We start from the raw sequence: 22,018 nt of genomic DNA on the forward strand, positions 1-22,018 counted from the left end.
TATATATATATATATATATATATAAATGGAATATTACTCAGCCTTTAGAAAAAGCAAATTCTGTCAATTGCAACAACTTGGATGAACCTGGATGACATTGTGCTCAGTAAAATAAGCCAGAGAGAGAAGGACAAATACCTCATCCCACTGATACGTGGAATCTAAAACAAACAAACTCGACAAGATTTAAATTTTCATGGACTGACTATAGCTAGCATTGTTCATTTATCTTGTTTTTGGTTTGTTTGTTTTTGTTTTTTGTTTTTAACTCTAGTTAACCCTGGAGAAGCACTACCTCGCATATGTAAAGCTGGAGAATTTCGCTGCAAAAACAGACACTGTATCCAAGCTCGGTGGAAATGTGATGGCGACGATGATTGCCTAGACGGAAGTGATGAGGACTCAGTAAACTGCTGTATGTTCTCCTTCAAGTCACCTAAAAACTGTATTTTCCCGAGTCTTTGAGTGTGTGAATTATCAAGGCAGTTTGTGAAAATCTGAAAATATCTTAGATGCAAATTGAACTTAGTTTAATTTTTCATTCATCCTTTTGCATAAAGAGTAGACCATAGATTGCCTACTTTGCATAGTTTCAAAGCAGTTTTTCTCATCCTTTTCCATCCTTCATATTATCATTTTAGTTGCTCTAAGAATTTTCTCCTTTTATATTCCATGATATGAGCACAACCACGCCACTGACAGAGGTTGCTATAGGGAAATTCTTTGGATTTTGGAATTTAAAGATGTGGAAAATCAATTTAAACTCCCTCAAGACAGAATTACTGGTACAGAAGGTCACGATCCACTCCACTGCTCTTTGGCAACAGAGTCTTGAAGAAGATCCAAGGAAACAGACATGGTTTGGAACGTGTTACTATATAGCTTCACTGGCTCAGGACATGGTAGAAAACACATATGGGCACTTAGAAATCAAGGTTTGATTTTCCCCTCTTTGGCTTATGTTTAATTATTTATCATCTGCTGGGATAAGAATAGTTCCACGTTGCTAGTAGGCATAGGAAAATTTCTCACATACGTGTTAGGAAAACATTTGGGGAAATACATTAAATAATATTTTGAGAATATGTTTGATTAGAGTCACTAGCTAAGTGATTTTGAGAGATATAAAATATTTTATATGAAAAGAAAGCATGTGTTGAACAAAATGATCCTTGATCTTTTTACTTCACCTAAGTACATTGTTTTTAAAACTTTTTTCCTTTCAATAAATGAATGAAAGAAAAGGTTTAGGTCTGAACTAATGAGATCAGTTGACAGTCCTTCATTTCCTTTTTTTGTTTAAACTAAGAATATACAAATAAAGTTTTAAAGATCTTTTTAAAGAATGGGGAAAATTAGTTTGGGCATCTGTGTTATTCAAACATTAATGCTTTAGGACAAAAATCTCAAGAATATGAACTTTAAAAAATATTTTCAAATTGTATACTAATACATAATACATAAATTATAATAAATGCATAAAGACTGTGTTTTCTAAAATCAGGCCCTGACTTCCACATTATGTACTTCTTATTTTCAGCCCCATTAATATCTGTCTTGCAAAGTTTGAATCCCCCCAAAAATATCAAATACTAAATTGATACAATTTGTCAAGAGTTTTGGAGTGAGAGGAACATTTCATCTGAGGGTAAAGGGTATTTTTGCCCTACTAATTTACATAAATGAGTATTATTTAGTGATTAATTGCCTCATTTCTTGACTCACAATCAGAACTGTTATTTACTTATTATTACTTTTAAGACTAATTAATCAAGTGCAGTAGTAAAAAGGGAGGAAAGAGTAGAACAAGGAGTTTGATTTGTAACTGAGTGTGAAGAGTCTCTTGTGATAACGCATTACCTTTGCGCCAGCCTATTTGTGGCGGTGATGAATGCGCCCTATATATGAGCTTCCTCTGTAGTCAACTTGAAACGCCTGAGAATAGTGCAAATACTTCATCACAATATTCATGTATTGGTTCCTTCTTGTATTTTCTAGTAAATTAACAAGAAAACTGACCTCTTCTATGGGTAGAGGGAACATTGCATTTGTACTGTTAGAGTGTTAAAAGTTCTAGTCAGTCATTTTATCTTATTGTCATCACTCTTCATTCCATCACCCAAGCCATGTTTTGTTGTTGTTGTTGTTGTTGTTGTTGTTGTTTTTCTTCCTTGAGAACTCTCTTTTACCTATAGTCCACACTCAATTGTATAAATAAATCCTATTTCTTCTACTTCCTAAATAATTAATTTTTTTATGTTTACCTCCTCTCAATTTCTATTGGCTAATAGGCTTTCACCTTAGATTAACTCAGAAAATGGCTTTCTGTTATGCCTGCCACTAATCCTCCCTTAACTTTAGCCCACTTTCCACACTATTTTCAGAACAATATTTATAGAATAATATCTATTCTTATAATTTCAATAACTGCATAACCAAAAAACAAATTTTATAATCCATTGACTCACATATACAATACTTCCTGCTCTGTCTTGTATTTACATTTTTAGTCTTTGGTGTATTATGCATCCACTTGCCTTTTTATTTTTATCAACTTGAACTATAAATCTCCAAAACATGTCCTGTTTTTCTCCTCTGCAACACTGCACTGACTGTTTTCTGTCTAAGGAATTCAACATAGCTTACCATTACCTTCTTAGGAAAATCTTTTTTGACTATCAAAAAATCTTCTCAATACAGTCGTTTGGAGTTAAACATTCATCTCCTGTACAATTCTTTATTATAGTAGTTGCCAAACCAAATTGCAATTATTCACTTACTTATTCGGGGCATCTCATAGATTAATATGTTCTTGAGAAGACACCTTATGTTGTAGTGTTATGTAGTCTCTGCGTCTAGCACAGGGCCTGGCACATGGATGAGTGGGTAATTAGGTAAGTGAGGCAATAAGCAGTTACACACCTCTCACCACCTTCCAGCACTATGTCATTTTCCCTAAGCATTGCAGTGATGCTGAACAACATTTTATTTCTGCGATCTCATGGTTAATATTCTAATACTACATAGGTAATTTCAGAGGATTATTTCAAATCTTAAACACCCATAATCTGCAGCCTTGAATTTTGTTATTCTTTCTGTTCCTTCAGTGTTTCAACTCCAAACCAAAAGGTGTTTGAATTCCCGTTTATTACTTTATTGGTGAAAATTGCAAAAGTCCTTGATTAAGTCTCACTGAATGCATATGAATCTTGGTACTTTAAATTGTTAGCTCTCTACTACATCAGATGACTTTTATTTTTCTCAGCAGTTATTCTTGCTAAAGTCCCTGAAGTGAGTAGAAAATGTAAATCATGCTCAAATACCAGAGAATATGAAGCTTTTTATCCCTGTTTTTTTTTTTAACTAAACATCAATAAAAACTTTTTAAAAAGTGATAAAACCACTTATCAACAAAGCTACTTTAAAAAAATGTTTTATAGAAACTGACTGGAATTACACACATTCGCTATGCAACAAACATGATATCATGATAAAATGACATTTTTTCAAATTCTCAGTAAAACGAATATAAACATTTGTTTTTATCATACAGAAGTGTAACTACTGGGCATAAAGAAAATAACCCTAAAAACAGTGTTGAAATTGTGAAACACATATTGAAGAGCATGCCAATTCAGTTAGGAGGTTAGCCTCTGGAATGCAGGAAAAATAATCATAGAAGGTTAACATTAAGATGGGCCTCCTGTTGTGCTTACATATTGGACATTTAATCCTTAGCTGTGCACTGCTTCCCAGATGAGGACTGGTCACCTCCTAAGTATTTTCTGTGGTTGCATGTTTATTTGTTTGTACTAGGGAAGAAAAGTCATGATGATTTTTTTTGGGTTTTGTTTTTAAAATAATACAGAATCTCATAGTTAACATCAACTCTAGGTCACAAGTGATGCATTTTTCTTTTCTGTGTTTTTCCTTCCATTCCCAAGAAACACTGGGCAGAGAGTAATAAATGTAGGCTTATTTAGTATGTTAAGAAATATTTGAATGGTTATGTGGTTTAAAAAATATTTTTAATATATATGACTAAATTATTTTCAATACATACTTGTTATGTTTAACATTAAAATTTGAAGTTAATTTTAAATGTTCTTGATAAAAAATTTTTAAGTGGCGTCTCCAGTTGGTATAAGGAATGAGAAAACAAACTTAGTGATACAGTTGGTTTTATTTTTTTTTTTTTAAGATAGAGTTTCACTCTTGTTGTCCAGACGGGAGTATGATGGCACAGTCTCTGCTCACTGCAAGCTCCGCCTCCCGGGTTCAAGTGATTCTCCTGCCTCAGGCTCCTGAGTAGTTAGGATTACAGGCAAGCGCCACTATGCCTGGCTAAATTTTTTGTATTTTTAGTAGAGACGGGGTTTCAACATGTTGGCCAGACTGGTCCCGAACTCCTGACCTCAGGTGATCCACCCACCTTGACCTCCCAAAATACTGGGATTACAGGCATGAGCCCCCACATCCAGCCATACAGTTGGTTTTAACGGAGACATAAAAAACAATACATTTCCTTTTATTTACGATTTAATTACCTGATGTTTTCTGTAAAAGCATTACATTTTAACAAAGTGGATATTAGTATTTGCTATTAAATATAAGGCAGTGAATGACAGAATCTATGGCATTTATTGTACTGTAATATTATTATTACTGTAACTTTTCTGTAACTCATTCAAAACATTCACAACTTTATTCAATTTTAAATAATTAAACTTGCTTCCCTCTCCCTCCTAGTCAATCATAGCTGTCCTGATGATCAGTTTAAATGCCAGAATAATCGCTGCATCCCCAAGAGATGGCTTTGTGATGGAGCTAATGACTGTGGGAGCAATGAAGATGAATCCAATCAAACTTGTGCAGGTAAAGCTTTGCTTGGATATACACATAAATCTCCAAAGTTAGTTTTCATAAAAATGCAAGTCAATGCTTTGAACTGAGCTGAACTTTCCTAGTGCTGATGATCTGATTATTGCAATAGTAAATGAATTCAGAGTTTGATGCCACAAAGACTAGAATACAAATTATCTTTTACTTAATCTTTGGACATTACTCTGCTTTCCAAACTAATTTGGCACTTCATCTATCCATATGGGCTGACTGTCGACACACTACTTGTACAAGACTTGTCCCTACTAAATCCTACTTGGCAGTGGAGGTTGATGTTTGCTAGCATGCTGTGATATAGGCCATCTCACAAGGAGGACTTTTTTTTTTTTTTTTTTTTTTTTTTGAGACGGAGTCTCGCGCTGTGTCACCCAGGCTGGAGTGCAGTGGCGCGATCTCGGCTCACTGCAAGCTCCGCCTCCCAGGTTCACGCCATTCTCCTGCCTCAGCCTCCGAGTAGCTGGGACTACAGGCGCCCGCCACCACGCCCGGCTAGTTTTTTTTTTGTATTTTTAGTAGAGACGGGGTTTCACCGTGTTAGCCAGGATGGTCTTGATCTCCTGACCTCGTGATCCACCCGCCTCGGCCTCCCAAAGTGCTGGGATTACAGGCTGGAGCCACCGCGCCGGGCCTTTTTTTTTTTTTTTTTTTTTTTTACCTTGAGAAAATATAAATTTTATTTAGTCTACTATAGAATACCTCTGTGAATAGTTTTCTATTCATGCACATTATTTATGTGAGGTAAATTTTTTCCCCCATGAAATCTCAAGACCACTAGCCTATTTATATTTCCATATAATCTATTCTATTGTAATAAATCTTTGAATCCCTAGCCAGATTCTCATTGAATGGAAATATACAGCTTGTGGTATAGTTTACAACGGGGTACCAGAAAGGTCATTATTAATCAGATAAATGTTGAAAAATGATACTGACTAGCAGCAGCCTAGTGTTTCTTTTTAAATGATAAAGAAAAAAATAGTGTATTTGATGGCTCATATTGATATGATTCATAAAAATTGATTTTGTAAACCATTACATATAGCAACATCATAACATATCAACCACCCATCAACTCTTTCTGTTTTTGCCAACATAAGCCTTACTCAATAACAAGTATTATAATTTACCAGTGAAAAATACAGGGCAGCCTCTAGAGTAAAGACCCAGGGGTTGAGAAGACTGGTTTCCACTCTTGGTCACTACCAGTTTTTTCTTGGAAAGACATGCCTCTCTGCACTTTTGATTTCCTTGTGCATTTTTTTTTCCCAGCATGGTAAGAGTATGAATTAACTAGAAATTGGTTCCAGATTTTCCCTATGCACGAAACAACACCGACAGGAGCAAAACAGTCACTGTTCCATAATCCTAGTCTGTGTCTTCTATTCAGCTTTTTACATAGTGATAAATTTGCTGAGGATCCATGGGCCAGTTATTCTCTTGGCCCCTGATTAAAAACCTCATCTGACATTTTAGAGTAAAAGAATTTTTTGCAAGATCTTTTTGTCTCACAACAAATCTTTTGTTTTACAAAAGGCTTTCTAAGATAAAAGGACCTCTAGAGGCCATCAAGTCCTAAGTCCCTACCCTCCAGACTGTCCATCTTATAGATGGGCATGGGAGAGGGAACTTGCCGAAACTTACATCACTGGTAACAGATCAGGGGAAACGCGATCCAAGAGTTTTGTCTCCAAGGTCATTTCTCTTTATCCCAAATATTATTATCCTGCATATTAGCTAGAATTTTAGGTATGGCCAGTTTAACTTAAGCTACTCTTGCCATATGACTATAATTTTTAATGACATCTTTCTAAATGAGTGCAATTATTATTCTTCTTCTTCTTTCTGTTTTTTTGTTTTTGTTTTTGTTTTTTGTTTTTTGTTTTTGTTTTTGTTTTTTTTTTGGACATAGTCTTGCTCTGTTTCCCAAGCTAGAGTATGGTGGCATGATCTCAGCTCACTGCATCTTCTGCCTCCCAGGTGCAAGCAATTCTCTTGCCTCAGCTACTAGAGTAGCTGGGACTAGAGGTGCATACCACTATGCCTGGCTTTTTCATATTTTTAGAAGAGAACAGGGTTTCACCATGTTGGCCAGGCTGGTCTCAAACTCCTGGCTGCAAGTGATCTGCTCACTGAGGCCTCTCAAAGCTCTGGGATTACAGGTGTGAGCCACCATGCCTGGCCCAATTATTATTCTTTTGAGATTAAGATTCAATTCAGAGACTATGCTTTATAATATCCTAAACAAACATCGCTTTCATTTTAAAATTGAAGGCATTGCTGGCTCAATTTATGATACCATGTTTTCTTCATTTCTGTTAGATTTTTAAAATCTGCTTGTTTCTACATGGTTTTTAAAAAAGCATTTGTGATTGGCTAGCTATTTATAGTAGTAAAAGTAAAAATGTTTATGTATAAGAGCAAATAAAACAATTTTAATTATTAGTTGGCGTAAAAATAATTTCTGCTTTTGCCATTATTTTTAGTGGCAAAACCACAATTACTTTTGCACCAACCTAATAATAAGATACCTAAATTACTCAAGTCCTGTGGTCTACCAGGAAATAGAACATAGCTTACTTAAATGCCACTTTAAGTGCTGCCAGATGAAGTCTACCACTCACTACTAGATCTTTTTGTCAGTATATTTATGACAGCTGTTATAGTCACTGGACACCTTAAGAACTTGAATAAAAAGAACAAAGATAAAAATAAATATGTCTTTTGCTTTGTAAGCAATGAAGTACATAGTCATGCTATAATGTACTTCCATTTCACTTCATCAAAATATATAAATAGGTCACATAGCTTATCATACTGGAAAAAAAGGGTACATTTATATAGACCATATTTCTTTCTGAATTTCAATCCATTGCTAGATAGAGGTGAATACATGGACATATATGCTAGATAAAAAGACTTTCCAATGGGGAATTACTTTGTTATTGAATATTGAAAATGGCTACCATCCTGTAGCCATTTGCATTGTGATTACTTTAAAAGAAAACCCTTGTATAATTTATGAGACATCTTTCTAAACGAGTACTACTACTACTACTCCCCTTCTTCTTCTTCTTCTTCTTCTTCTTCTTCTTCTTCTTCTTCTTCTTCTTCTTCTCCCTTCTCTTCTTCTTCTTTCTCTTCTCCTCTTCTCCTTCTCCTTCTCCTCCGCTCTTCTTCTTCTTCTTCTCTTCTCTTCTCCTCCTCCTCTTCTCTCTCCTCCCTCCTCCTCCTCCTCCTCCTCCTCCTCCTCTCCTCCTCCTCCTCCTTTTTGGACAGAGTCCACAATAAGCCAATTTCCTATTTTTTTAAATTTCTACTTCATGAATTTATTTACTTCATTAAATATCTACCAAGGCACGGGTGATAGAATGAAAGAAAATACACAATGTCTTTCCCCAAGAAGCTAAGAGTGAAGACTAGGAGAAAGAAGTGTAAACAGGCCATTCTAATGCAGTATTCAAAGTGTTAAATTGATCCACATGGAAGCACATAGGAAGGGTATGGAATACAGTCTTTAGCTATCTGGGAGTACTTCTTGAAGGAAGCACTGTCTAAGTTAAACCTTATAAAAAGCTTAAGAAAAATTCATAAGTGACAGTTGCAGCCATTCAATTAGAAGAAATAAAATAATCTGGTAAAACACGGCATTGGCAATACTGTGGGAAAAAGAAATTGTCATACACTCCTGCTGGGTGTGTGAATTGATTTTCTATCTTGGAAAGTGATTTGGCCAAATTCAATAAATGTGAAGATGTGCATACCTTCAATTTTGTAATTATATTTCTATGTGTATAATCTAATACCTGTGCATGAAGAGAGAGACATGAATAAAATTTTTCATTGTCTTGTGCTGTAATAGTGAAAAACTGAAACAATTAAAATGTCCATTAACAGAAGAATGGATAGGTATATTGTGTTCTATTCATGGAATGCTGTTCATAATTAAAATATCTGAACAAGAACTCAAATATCAACAAAAATGAATTTAAAAATAAAGTTAAATTAGATGAGATACCCTTATCCAAGGAAAAAAAAAAACACTAAATTGAAGAAAATAAACATATCATTTATATGAAGTATAAAATATAAAATAATTTTACATAGTGTTTATGAATTCATAAATAGGAATAGTATAATATGCCCAGAAATAAAAAAAAAACAAATTAAGAAGATTAGTTACCTCTGGAAAGAGAGGGAGGGAAATGTGATTGAGAAAGATTATGTAGGAAATTTGAAATCTAAGTACATATATTTTTTTCTTAGATAAAACAAAAATAAAAATCTGTAACAAATATAAAAATAAATAAGATTTGATATAGCTATGTAACAGTAAACTGATGCTAATGATATTTTTTTCCTTTACTTTGCTAGATGGTAGAAATATTTCACTAGGAAAAAAAGAACAATTGACCAGAATAGATTATCCAGGGTGGGGTGAAGTGAATAATAAGAGAAAGGGTTGGAGAATTTGCCCAGAAGAGGAAATAGCACATACACAGGGGGCTGGAGTAAGTGGACACAGTCAGGGTCTTGGGAGCCGTTCTCTGTCAACATCCAGAATATTGTTGTCTACTCATGAGGGAGACCCAGAGACTGAAGATGAAAAGTAGTTAGATTTGAAATTATTTTTCTTCATGGAAACATGATCATTCCTTATATTCAAGCCTAGACAATTTCATATCAACATTTCACCCCACCATAGTGCTCTGGTTAGATTACATAATATTTGCTCTTCTCACATCCTCTACCAATTATAACTAAATTCATACTAGATAAATATAATTGATTGCAAAATACCCTAATGTATTTAAAAATTAGACTTCTCTTTACAGAAGAATGAGTGCAGTTTGATATGACATTAAATACAGCTAAGTGGAATGCTTTGATTACAATACAGCAAAAGTGATGTTTAGGAATAGTGCTATGCTCTAGTCTCCTCTTGCCTGTATAGTTTGTGTGCCTTGTGAGAGTTCTCACTGTTACATGGCTACAGGAGAAGCATGATTACACTGAATCTCTGATTCAGCAGCTAGACAAACAATTCTCTTGAAGGAGGTGTAAATTTCTTCCTCCTTAGAGCAGCATGTGCTACAAAATTAGAGTCCTATGGGGCTGCTCTGCTAATCTTGCCTCCAAACTAACTTAGATCTGATGAAGACAAGAGATGAAAAAGTAAATGTTGTGGGTTTGTTTTCAGAAAAATTCATTGATTAGAAAGTGATAATTTAGTCAACTTGATTATATCATGTAAATGGTCCTTGAGGGTTTGTGGAATGAAGCATCTTTCTCATCTGAAATCAGTTAAAATTGCCTAGTAGACTAAATGAATAATTTTCTCCATGATTAGAACAGACGGTGAATTCATGTATCTTCAGGGCATACTTTCCCTCAATAATAATACAGTGAATACTCTTTGGAATAATAGGTCATAACAGTTCCTCCAGCTTCAAAGTTAATGAGGTAACACAAATTCCCACACCATCACAATGTGAGATGGGTCATACACAATATGAGACAGGTTCATAGAAATTCTCATTTTCCTCTCTAATCACCATAGCTTTCCTAATGAAAGAAAACAATCTGATAAAACTTTGCTAGAATTAAACCTGAATTATTAGGCGAGAATACAGTGACATAAGAATGTCAAATAAAAGAACATTGGTTTTGATAAATTTAATATATTCTTATTATGGGCCAATTAGAATTTAAGATAGAAATATGTGATAATGTTTATTTATATAAAGCAAGAGAACAGAAAGACTGAAGGAATGAAATAAAGAATGAAGGAGGAAGAAAGGTATGGAAAACAAAAAAAGAGAAACAACAAGGGAAAACAAGGAAGGAGGCAAGGTAGGGTGAAAGGAAGTAAACAAGAATTGAAAAAAATGCTCTTACTAAATTTCTCTTAAAACTCAAAAGATAAAAAGGTATATATTGTAACCAGTGAAACAGAGATATGTAAGGGAAAAATTATTAATCTCTCTCACACTTCTATTTTTACCCCTTCCTATCAAGTAAACTAATGACATTAGACTTTGTGTATATCTTTCTACCTCCTTCTCTAGGTTAATACAAATACATGTATAGTTATTTTGTTTCTCAGCAGACATGATGTTATAACAATTATCTAAGAACTTTATTCATTTTAGTATAGATGACAGAATAATTTACCAGAAAATCTGTAGAATTAAATGAGACAATATAGAATTATTTAATTTTACTTGTAATTTTAACATTAAAAACTATAGAAGCATATATGTTTGCTAGAATATTTAAAATCTGTTAATGTAAAATAAATGATGAATTTGTAAAATGAAAAAATGAGATAGTGCATAAAATATTTTAGACTTAGGAACCTTATCATATAAGCAAAGCAAAATACATACTATAATAATTTTCCTGATATTTCTAATTTTAGACAGTAAGACTAGGAACAATCTAATGTATCAAACCAAGCCAGTAAATTTTTCGTTTGTTTTTCTAGGATAATCTTTAAAATATTCACTAATAATGAATATACATCTTAACACTGCAAGTGCACTTTTCTTAAAAGGGCAGAACAATGTATCTATCTTGTAAAAAATTATTTTCAATGATTTCTGAAGCCCTAATTCATGAAACTCATTTTAATGTGGTTGATTGAGTTGACTTTGCACCACTCTCTCTCTTATACCAACCATCAGTAGCCGAGTTCACAGTGTTTTGATGAGACAAACAACGGTTCTCAAACCTAGGAAAAAGGAAGTCTATAAACTCATCAAGATTCCCTTATGGTAGCCACTGACACTCAGACCCCAATTATTCATTATCTGTTCCAGCCTCACCTATCCAAAATTTTCATAGGACCGAGTATCCCTTTCCCAATATATCTCATTTTTTTTCTCTAGTCCAATGAAAGGAAAGGGTAGATGGGATATTGAGGCTCATAAAGGCATATTTGTAGTTCAGAGGGACAAAATTAAAAAAAAAAATCGATGATAAAAACAACTAAGCATGTCACTAACAAAGGCCTGGGGGAAGAGGCAGGGAAGCTATTTAAGCTTTCATGCTTTTAAAAGTTGCCCTGATTATACTAGAAAAGTTTTATCAAATTTCCTGTTGAACATAACCCCTTTTCTGAGTAACTTTAAACCACTGCCTCCGGCTAACATAGAAAGCAAGATTCCATGTTTGTGTTCATTGAAACCCTTAAGAGAGCCCAAAGCAAAGTTCATTAATATACCTTGATTAAAAAGTCATACTTTTAAAAATAATTGTACTGAAAAATGAGTTAAAAAGAAAACATCTTAAGGCTAAATATACGTTTTAGAAATTATTTTTTTGCGCTCTCACTTCATACAGTAGATCATTTAGAGATCAAGAAATAAATGCATTAAAAATGTTAGAGGAATAGGACAATTCTGACCCCATGATTAGAAACTAGATATACTGAGATCGTCTCCAAATAATGCCTTCTACAATACTGCAAAAAAATTTTCTTGGTTTATTAGCAAATGCTATCCAAAATTCTTTTTTTTGTTAATTAAGAGTTGGATGATACTTAATTCAACCTTATATTCATAAGCACATGCTGGGCAAAATTTTAAAATAATGAATTCATAGCTTCATTTATGGAACTGTGTGAGGATTACTATCTTGTCATTTAGCAGTCATTGATAATTGAAGGGCAAAGCATGTGAACTTTAGAGAAGACAAGCAAGCTGGTATTCAGAAGTCTTAAATAAAAATGGACATTTAAAATATTTTATTTTAATAGAGAAATATACTATCTTATGTATGAAAGGATGTTGCATGCTTAATTATATCCTTGATGTTCAAAAGGCCTCTAAATTGATTTTTTGTATATTAATTTCATCACAGCCAGAACATGCCAGGTAGACCAGTTTTCTTGCGGAAATGGGCGTTGCATTCCCAGAGCATGGCTGTGTGACAGGGAAGACGACTGTGGTGACCAGACAGATGAAATGGCATCTTGTGGTAAGTTGTGAGTGAAACATGTTGTTAGTAGAGGTTGTGTCAGATACGATATCCTATCACTATACCCTCCTTAAAGAGCTATTTATATCTTTATGACTACAGGTAAAATAGACAGAGGATATGTCACTTTCTGTTACAAACTTTTGGACCTGAGTGTGCGCTTTAATGATAACTTCTGAATAATTCCTATTTGTGCGGTAGAAACAATATTCTCAGCAAAAATAAATGGATTTAAACATTGCAGATTTTATTAGGAAGTGGTTATTACACGGCTAACAGGATAATCTCCAATGTTCATTATTAATCTTATGTCTGTAGTGATTAAACTTGTCAAAGAGAGTAGTTCATGGGGTAACATTTAGGGTAAAGGAGGAGGACATGTTTCTTATTGGCTTGTATATTTTATCTTCCGGGAAGAATAAATGATTCAGATTGAGACTACATAATTGGTAAATCATTGTTTTCATTTCTGTACAGTCGTATGATTCTGACTGACAAACTCAGTATTAGTTTAAGATAATATTTTTGTTGATGGCAAAATTCCCACTTTGCACAGATTCTCTTACTTTTGAAAATAGTAAAAATGTATTGTCACATCAAGTTACAAATTTAATTCCTCTCATTGTACTCATGCATCAGTATGTTTCATATCATTTGTCTCAGTAATGTCTAGTGAAACACAGTAACAGAATGAACCAGGCTTTCTAAGACTTGTGCTTTATTTCAGTCATGGCAATAGATTTTTAAAATTTTGGGAAAATTGTACCCATAATTTAGACATGTATAGCATATTTATTAAAATATAATGCAATAGTATACATTTTAATAATTTAACACTTATGCTTTTAATAGTAGAAAAATAAGGTTTTTAACCCTTCTGTTTATTAACTTTTTGTTTTTTTTTTTAATTTCCATAGTTTTGGGGGTACAGGTGGTTTTTGGTTATCTGGGTAAGTTCTTTAATGGTGATTTCTAAGATTTTAGTGCACTCATCACCGGAGTGGAGTACACTGTTCTCAATATGTAGTCTTTTATCCTCTACCCCTTTCCAGCTTTCCCCCTGCCAAGACCCCACAGTCTATTACATCGCTCTTATGTCTTTGCGTCCTCATAGCTTAGCTCCCATTTATAAGTGATAAGAAAACAATATTTGGTTTTCCATTCCTGAGTTTCTTCACTTAATATAACGGCCTCCAGCTCCATCCAAGTTGCTGGAAAAGATATAATTTTATTCCTTTTTATGGCTGAGTAGTATTCCATGGTGTATATGTACCACATTTTCTTTATCCAGCCACTGGTTGGATGGGCACTAATGTTGGTTCAGTATCTTTGCAATTGCAAATTGTGCTGCTCCAAACGTGTGTGCATGAGTCTTTTTCATGTAATGACTTCTTTTCCTTTGGTAGACACCCAGTACTGGGATTGCTGGATCAAATTGTAGTTCTACTTTTAGTTTTTTGAGGAATCTCTATACTGTTTTCCATGGTGTTAACCTGTCCATTTAAATGCCTGTATTTGGAGGATGCTTATCTAAAATTTTCTTATGCTAGACTGTTATGTCCCTGTAAACATTTGAGTATATAACCTCCGAATAAAGTATAGATAAAGTAAGTGGTGGTAAGTGATATAGTAAAGAAGGCGACAGCAGTAGTATGGAAGAAAGCACTAGAGAACCACACAAGAGACGATAGCATATTTTATGTATATAATAGAATATCTGGAGCCTGACCAATAAAGTGGATTGAGCAGTATATTCTCTCTCTTTTCCACTATCCAGACTAACTGTGTGGTCCTAAATCTGGCTGAGTCTGCTGCTAAGTTGCTCTATATTTTAGAAAACTTGATTCCTTTCCACAGTGAGCATCCTCATTCAGAGAATACCAGAAAGGTAACGAGCAATCTAATAACATTAAATATAGAGAGGCCCTGGAATCAGAGTCTCAATTCAGATAAGAAATGTCACGAAAACAATTAGGAAAATAAAGTATGAGCTCTTTAAAGAACTTCTATTAGGTCTTCGATCAGATTTTCTCTTTTCTTTTTTTTTTTTTTAATAGGACTAGGGCAAGACCTGTTTCTTTATTTCAATAACAATTTACTTGAATCAAAGGAGGAAAATACCTAAAATTTTAATAATCATCTAAATGACTATACCAGCAAACTTGTATATCTTTTACGAGGTGAGGCGAAGAAGGGTTGGTAGCGCTGCCAGACACATATTTTTCTGTTGAATTTTTATAATAACAAATCTATGAGGAATATTTTGTGGTTCACATATCACACATAAAGGAATTACAACTTAGAGACTTTTAGAAACCTGCTTGAGATCACAAAGCTAGTAAATAGAAGGAACAGATTGTTAACCCAGGCATACTTACCACTAGAATCCAACCATTTTAGGCTGACTTTTTTTGTGATCCATGCAGAGGGTGCAGATAATGCCATTATACTTCAATGACTATCTGATTTAAATGTACATATACTTATAGTAGGTTTCATTCCTTGTTGTGTTGGTAAATGTTTTAACATTTCCTGGTGGGGAGGAACCCAGACGTATTGTTGGCCCATTTGTGTGCTGTAAATACTCCCACCATGGCCAATATCAAGTTGCCAACATGATTCTCTGAATGTGGAATTAGGACAATATGCAGTAACGCACTAGTATGTAGTATTTCCACTATTCAGATACAGCTGACACGAATAACTTCAAGAGCAATGTAGTAATATTATCAAGAAATTAGAAGTCTCAGGTATATATTACCTTTGTTTTAAACATTATTTGTTTAATTTTACATTTATAAAAATTATTTTAAAAAATGACATGTGCTTTACAACTGGCAAATAGAATCAGTGAAAATTTAAAAATAGGCTCTCGTGACCGGATGTGGTGGTTCATGTCTGTAATTCCAGCACTTTAGAAAGCCAAGATGAGTGGATCACTTGAGGCCAGGAGTTGGAGACTAGCCTGGCTAACATGGTAGAACCCTGTCACTGCTAAATATACGAAAATTAGCCAGCGCGATGGCATGTGCCTGTAATCCCAGCTACTCCAGAGGTGGAGGTGGGAAGATTTCTTGAACCCGGGAGGCAGAGATTGCAGTGAGCTGAGATTGTGCCTCTGTACTCCAGCCTAGGTGGCAGAGTGAGACTCTGTCTCAAAAAAATAAAATAAAAATAGACTCTCACAAGTTGGTACAAGAGGACTACAGCACACAGTTGGATATGAACACATTGTAACAATTTAGCAGCTAGACAGTTTGGTTCTGAAATATAGCCAGATTTTACAGAGTATCTGTAAACTATGGATATGGGTTAGTAGCAGTACCATTTCTTCTTTACAACCAAGGAAACCTGTTTTACCTCAAACATGTTTCTCTCTTCAGTAACACACCTTTCACATTGTTATTTAAAATCAAAATTTACATCAGAAGAGAAGCTGACAAAGTCTAGTAGGCACCATTTCACTTTTAAAGTTATCATAAGAAAGAATGGCACAGATCTCTGTAATAGAAATTATCCCTGCACTGCATACAAAATGACAAGGAGTGCATTTTTTAAAAAAGCACTCACCCTATTTGACACTATACTATAAATAAATATAGATTCAACTCATTTCTAGTTTTATTATAAAACTCGTACTGGCCATATTTTGCTTTTGTCATTGGAATAGCCCAGATTCCCAAAGGTTTCATCCTACCGGAAGATGCTGCAATCACTTTTTTTTTGTTTTTACATTTCAGGTCCATGAATAATCTCTGTTAGGTTTATCAGTACTGTTACACATTAAAAATGATACTAAAATTTGAATTTAAAAACATGCAAAACCTATGATTCGAAATGTTTCTGCTGGTAATTAGGTGTTGAAGGTACTGCAACTGAGGGTCAAGTTTTCACTGGAATTTACTAGCATCTATTTATAAACCTATTTCATTTTACTTGCATTTGCCTTTACAAGTTAATTGCAGATTTTAGGTTGAGATTATATGTGGGCGCACATTTACATTAATTGGGAAGGCCGTCTGAGGATTCAGCTTTAATCTTTAAGCAGTTGTTTAATTTTTTTAGTAGTCTTCACATGTGGAAAGAATAATTTGTAAATTGATGATGCAAACAAGAGAAGACATTCAAATTGTGACGCCTGTGTTGAAAGTGGACCTTGTGTCAAGGAATTGAACGGTCAATTTAATTTCAAGGCTAAGACTAACATTGTTTCTCAACTTAAGTTATCGATAAAATAATTACCAGGGCAACTTTAAAATCACCTGCCCATGCCTAATTCCAGAGTAATTAAATAGAATCTCCAGGAGTAGGACCCAATAATTAGTATTTTTAATGCTTCCCAAGTGGTGAAATGTGTAATCAAATTTGAAAACTCAAGACATCCATCAGAGTCTTTCGGCGACCTTGTTAAAAAACAGAGTGCTGAGCCTCATTTCCAGAGTCTCTGATCCAGTCAGTCTCAGGGGTGGCCCAATAATTTACGTTTCTATGAGGTCGGTGCAAAAGTAATTATGGTTTTTACCAGTATGGAGAACAACAACAACAACAACAAAAACGCAGTTACTGTTGCACCACCCTAATAACAAATTCTCAATTAATGCTGATCCTTGTACCATGTGTATTTGATTTTATCATCTGTGAACTTATGTAACATAAGAATGTTTTGTATATGCGAAACTAATTTAAGTTGGAAGCAATTATCCTTACAAATTTCCTTCCCATATGTATTAGTCCATTTTCATGCTGCTGGTAAAGACATACCAAAGACTGGACAATTTACAAAAGAAAGAGGTTTAACTGGATTTATAGAAGCCTCACAATCATGGTGGTAGGCAAGGAGGAGCAAGTCATATTTTACGTGGGCGGCACCAGACAAAGAGAGAGATTGGGCAGGGAAACTCCCTCTAATGATACCATCAGATCTCTCGAGACTTATTTCCTATAACAAGAACAGCACGGGGAAGACCTGCCCCCATGATTCAGTTACCTCCCACTGGGTCCCTTTCACAACACGTGGGAATTCAACATGAGATTTGGGTGGGGACGAGCCAAGCCATATCACCATCCTCAAATTACAACATTAAATATAAGGGCATTTCATGATTAAACATAATGTTTCAAACAATGACATGTTTTGTCCTTTAGACAATTTATAGTCAAAAAAGTATGGTTATTCATTTTAAACTTTAACAATCTTTGGCTTGTTCTGTCTTCCAGGTATCTCCAAATAGTTTACATTTATTATATTTTAATAAAGATACATTAATGTAAGTTGGTAGTACCTAATTTGTTAGAAGCCTTCAACCTGAGAAATTATTTAAAGTTTGTTAGGAGATTGAAAGGTAGTTCAGGCTGGGTGTGGTGGCTCACACCTGTAATCCCAGCACTTTAGGAGGCCAAGGTAGGTGAACCACTTGAGGTGAAGAGTTTGAGACCTGGCAAATGTGGAGAAACCCCATCTCTACTAAAAGTATCAAAAAATTTAGTGGTGCATGGTGGTGCATGACTGTAATCCCAGCTACTCATGAGGCTGAGGCAGAAGAATAGCTTGAACCTGGGAGGTGGAGGTTGCAGTGATCCAAGATCATGCCACTGTACTCCAGCCTGGGCAACAAGAGTGAGATTCCATCTCAAAAAAAAAAAAAAAAAAAAAAAAAAAAAAAAAAAAAAAAAAAAAAAAAAAAAAAAAGATCAATGAAGTAGAAATAAAAATCGACTAAAGTTTGCAAAGTTAATATTACTCAATTTTATGGATGTTGATCTTTTAAAACCACGTAGATTGTAGCATTTTGTCTCTTATACTTGTAATCTTACTTTAAATGCTCTTGTAATCTTGCTATCTTATAAAATTACAAAAAAAAAGAGAAAAAAGAGGATAGGACAGGAGGGGATAGGGAGAAGAGAGGAGAGGAAAGGGGAGGAAAGGACAGGACAGGAGAGGAGAAGAGAGAAAGAAGAAGAGAGGAAGAGAAGAGTAGGCAGGCATGGTGGTTCATGCCTGTAATCTCATCATTTTGGCAGGCTGATGCAGGTGGATCACTTGAGCCCAGGAGTTCCAGACCAGCCTGAGAAATATGGCCAGATCCCATCTCTACAAAAAGTACAAAAAATTAGCCAGGGGTGGTGATGGGTGCTTGTAGTCCCAGCTACTTGGGAGGCTGAGGTGCGATGATCACTTGAGTCCAGGAAGTTTAGGCTGTAGTGAGCCATGATGCACTCCAGTCTGGGACAACCAGAGTGAGACCCATCCTCAAAAAAAAAAAAATACATAAATAAGTAAAAAGAAAAATAGAGAAAGAAGGAAGAGTTTCAGCTATCTAAATGGAGTTTTTACCCAGTTAAATCAGCAGTAAGTTGTATATAATATATTTTACCAAGATTTTTAGAAAAGCAAAGTTCCTGATTCAGTATAATATTTTTTATTTTCTAAGAAAAAACCTGCATATGTGTGTAACCCTATAATGAGTAGTAGTAATCCAGTGGAATATTGAAATATAATTATTGTCCAGCACTGTTTTCAACTCCTTTGCCATTCCTTCATAATAACTTTGCACCACACAATGACCCTGGTAAGTTTTAGTTTCTATAACTTGTTCCAATGCATTTTGAAACACCAGTATTATATCTTAGTCAAAGCTTTCTCCTCCCTCATTGCTGGCTAGACTTGAGGTTCTAAGAATGGGAAGGAAAATATGTCCTGCTTTGTTACTCCCTACTTATCTCTCATGTGACTTTAGCTCTTCAGGCAGAGAGGAGACATGGAGGAAATGAGTAACAGCTTTTCAAGCAGATCTAGAGGAAACTTCTTTTCTACTGCTTTAAATTTCACGATCCTCTGACACATGAGAAATGCAACTCTATTGAGAGGCTTCTGTGTGAGATCTTCAGAGAGGTTTGAGTCTCATCCCTCTTTAGAATTCCCTGAACTGAACTTCCCCATACCTCCTCATTCCCACCACAGGATGTATATCTCATAGCCTTAAGTTGCTAGAATCTCCTTGCTTAGTGGGCTGCTCTTTTGGTTGCATTACTGATGTGACAAGAAAAGGTTTTCTGTCTTTGCTAGGTCTACGTTTTTTATTTTGCTTTCCCGAATGTTGTGAGCAGGTTGCTCTCCTAATTACCTTGGGCCTGCGATCACTCTCCAGTTCTTTGCTCTTCTCTAGATACAGGTAAAAGGGCCAGATCACTTGCAGAAAAAAACATCTCATCGGTGCCTTCTCAGGCACCCACACAATTTCATGAATGATTCTCACGGAGTCTCTCCTCTTGTATTTGTGGATCTCTCCACAGGTTGGTCTAGTGGTGTCTCCAGAAGGTTGACTTATACAATACTCTCCTATTATATGGAATGGTTCCAATATTGCCTTCTCTGTGTAGAATGTGAGGGTACTTGGTGTCTCCTTATCCTTAGTATTGGATGTAAGTGGGCCAGGGCCATGGTGAAAGAAAGAATTTCACTTTTACGTGTTTTTGTTTTTAACTCACTCATTTTTTTTTCTCTTACCTCTTTTCGTTCTTCCTTTCTCCCTTCTAATCTCCTATTAAAGTAGGTTTGTACATACCTACTAGTCCAAACATACACACATTTATTCAATACATGAACATTTAGAAAGAATAAGAAAAGTTATTTTAGTTCTCACATTGTAAGACTGAAGTACTGAAAATTGTGTGTGCAAAGTTGCACAATATATTAATAGATTTCAGTTGGATGTCAGGCCCATTCACTCCTAGTTGTCTATTCTCACAGAATTAGAAACTTTTGTAGTTGACTAAAATGCTTTGTAACTTAATCTCTTATCAAATATAGGAATTCTTCTAAAATTGGTCCCAGAAGTGATTACCTACTCATTGTTTAAATATTTTCAGAAACAAAGAACTCAACATTTCAGAGGGTAATTAATTCTACTGTTGGGTGATAATCAATTTTCAGAATATTCTTTCTTCATGGAGCTCAGATCTGCCTTCTTAAAGATTCTACCCACTGATATTTGTTCTGTCATCTAAAGTTATATGGAATCAGTAACTTTGTCCACAGTCTGGCTCTTAAGATAACTAATGACACCACCGTGTCCAAGCAACTCTTCTCATTTATAGGTTAAACATACCACTTCTTTCAACTTTTTCTTACATGACCATGTTTGTAGGGGCTTTTCTTACCAATTGCCCTGCTATTCATTCACTTGAATTTTAATAATCATATTAAAATCAATAGCCTAAAATGGGCAATTGATATTCAGTGTTTATAGAATTTCAAATATGCAAGATGAAAATTTTCTAGAGATCTTCTGCAGAAATATATGAATATAGTTAGTGTTACTGAACTATATTCTTAAAATGGTTAAGATGGTAAATTTTATGTTATGTATTTTTACCGCAATTTTTAAAATGTAAAAAGTTTATGTTGTAAAAATTTGGTATTTTTACAACAGATCATAGTGGGCTTTTTATCTTTAGTTATTTAGCTTCTAGGTTTCTCTTAAAGTAATCTTGGAAGACAACTTTATCATGTAACTGACATGTTGACTTCTCAGCAATTAACATGCCTAAACTTTTCTTAGGCATGTTTGCTTTTTAGGGATATTTCCAATGTTTACATTTCAGAAGTTCTCTTAAGTTTTATTTTGATACTCTTCTGATTCTCCCTTATCCATACATTTCAAAGTATGTACATGGGTGAAGTCCTCTCTACCCCACCATCTTTCTACAATTCTTAACTTTTTTGCAGTATTGCAGTTTTTAATTCATCATCCATCGTAGTAATGATGTCTTCTAGTTTTGTATAATTCAAAGATTTGATAAGCATAACTTTTAAGGCTTTAACTAAATCATAGTAACAAAGATATGAACTTTTTGGAGAGCAATTAAAAACATTCTTCTGGAAAAAAACTGACCTAATAATTAGAATTCTATAGATATAGTTATGAATCAACTACTAATCTACCTAAGTTTGCTATTATATTGCATGTATGATATTTTCATTTATTGTGAAAGAATTTCTCAAAAATGTTGCTGAAAATACGGAAGTACTATGTTTAATAATATATGTAATGAATATATATAATGAAATTATATATGTGAAAATGCCCTAAACATATGTTACATGTGTAAATATATATTATATATGTATATATATGTA

At 34.5% G+C, this 22,018-nt stretch overlaps 1 protein-coding gene across 3 annotated transcripts in view; it reads left to right on the forward strand.

Annotated features, from left to right (window-relative positions):
* LRP1B (LDL receptor related protein 1B) overlaps positions 1–22,018 on the forward strand; it is a 1,933,102-nt gene that overhangs the window by 1,164,455 nt on the left and 746,629 nt on the right. For all 3 annotated transcript variants that reach the window (XM_050752792.1, XM_050752793.1, XM_050752794.1), the window contains exons 16-18: positions 275–415; positions 4,750–4,875; positions 12,763–12,879. In XM_050752792.1, the coding sequence (XP_050608749.1) occupies positions 275–415; positions 4,750–4,875; positions 12,763–12,879 (384 nt within the window). The remainder of the gene's footprint in view (positions 1–274; positions 416–4,749; positions 4,876–12,762; positions 12,880–22,018) is intronic.

Source organism: Macaca thibetana, chromosome 12 (genome assembly GCF_024542745.1).
Source record: "Macaca thibetana thibetana isolate TM-01 chromosome 12, ASM2454274v1, whole genome shotgun sequence".
Classification (NCBI taxonomy): Eukaryota; Metazoa; Chordata; class Mammalia; order Primates; family Cercopithecidae; genus Macaca; species Macaca thibetana.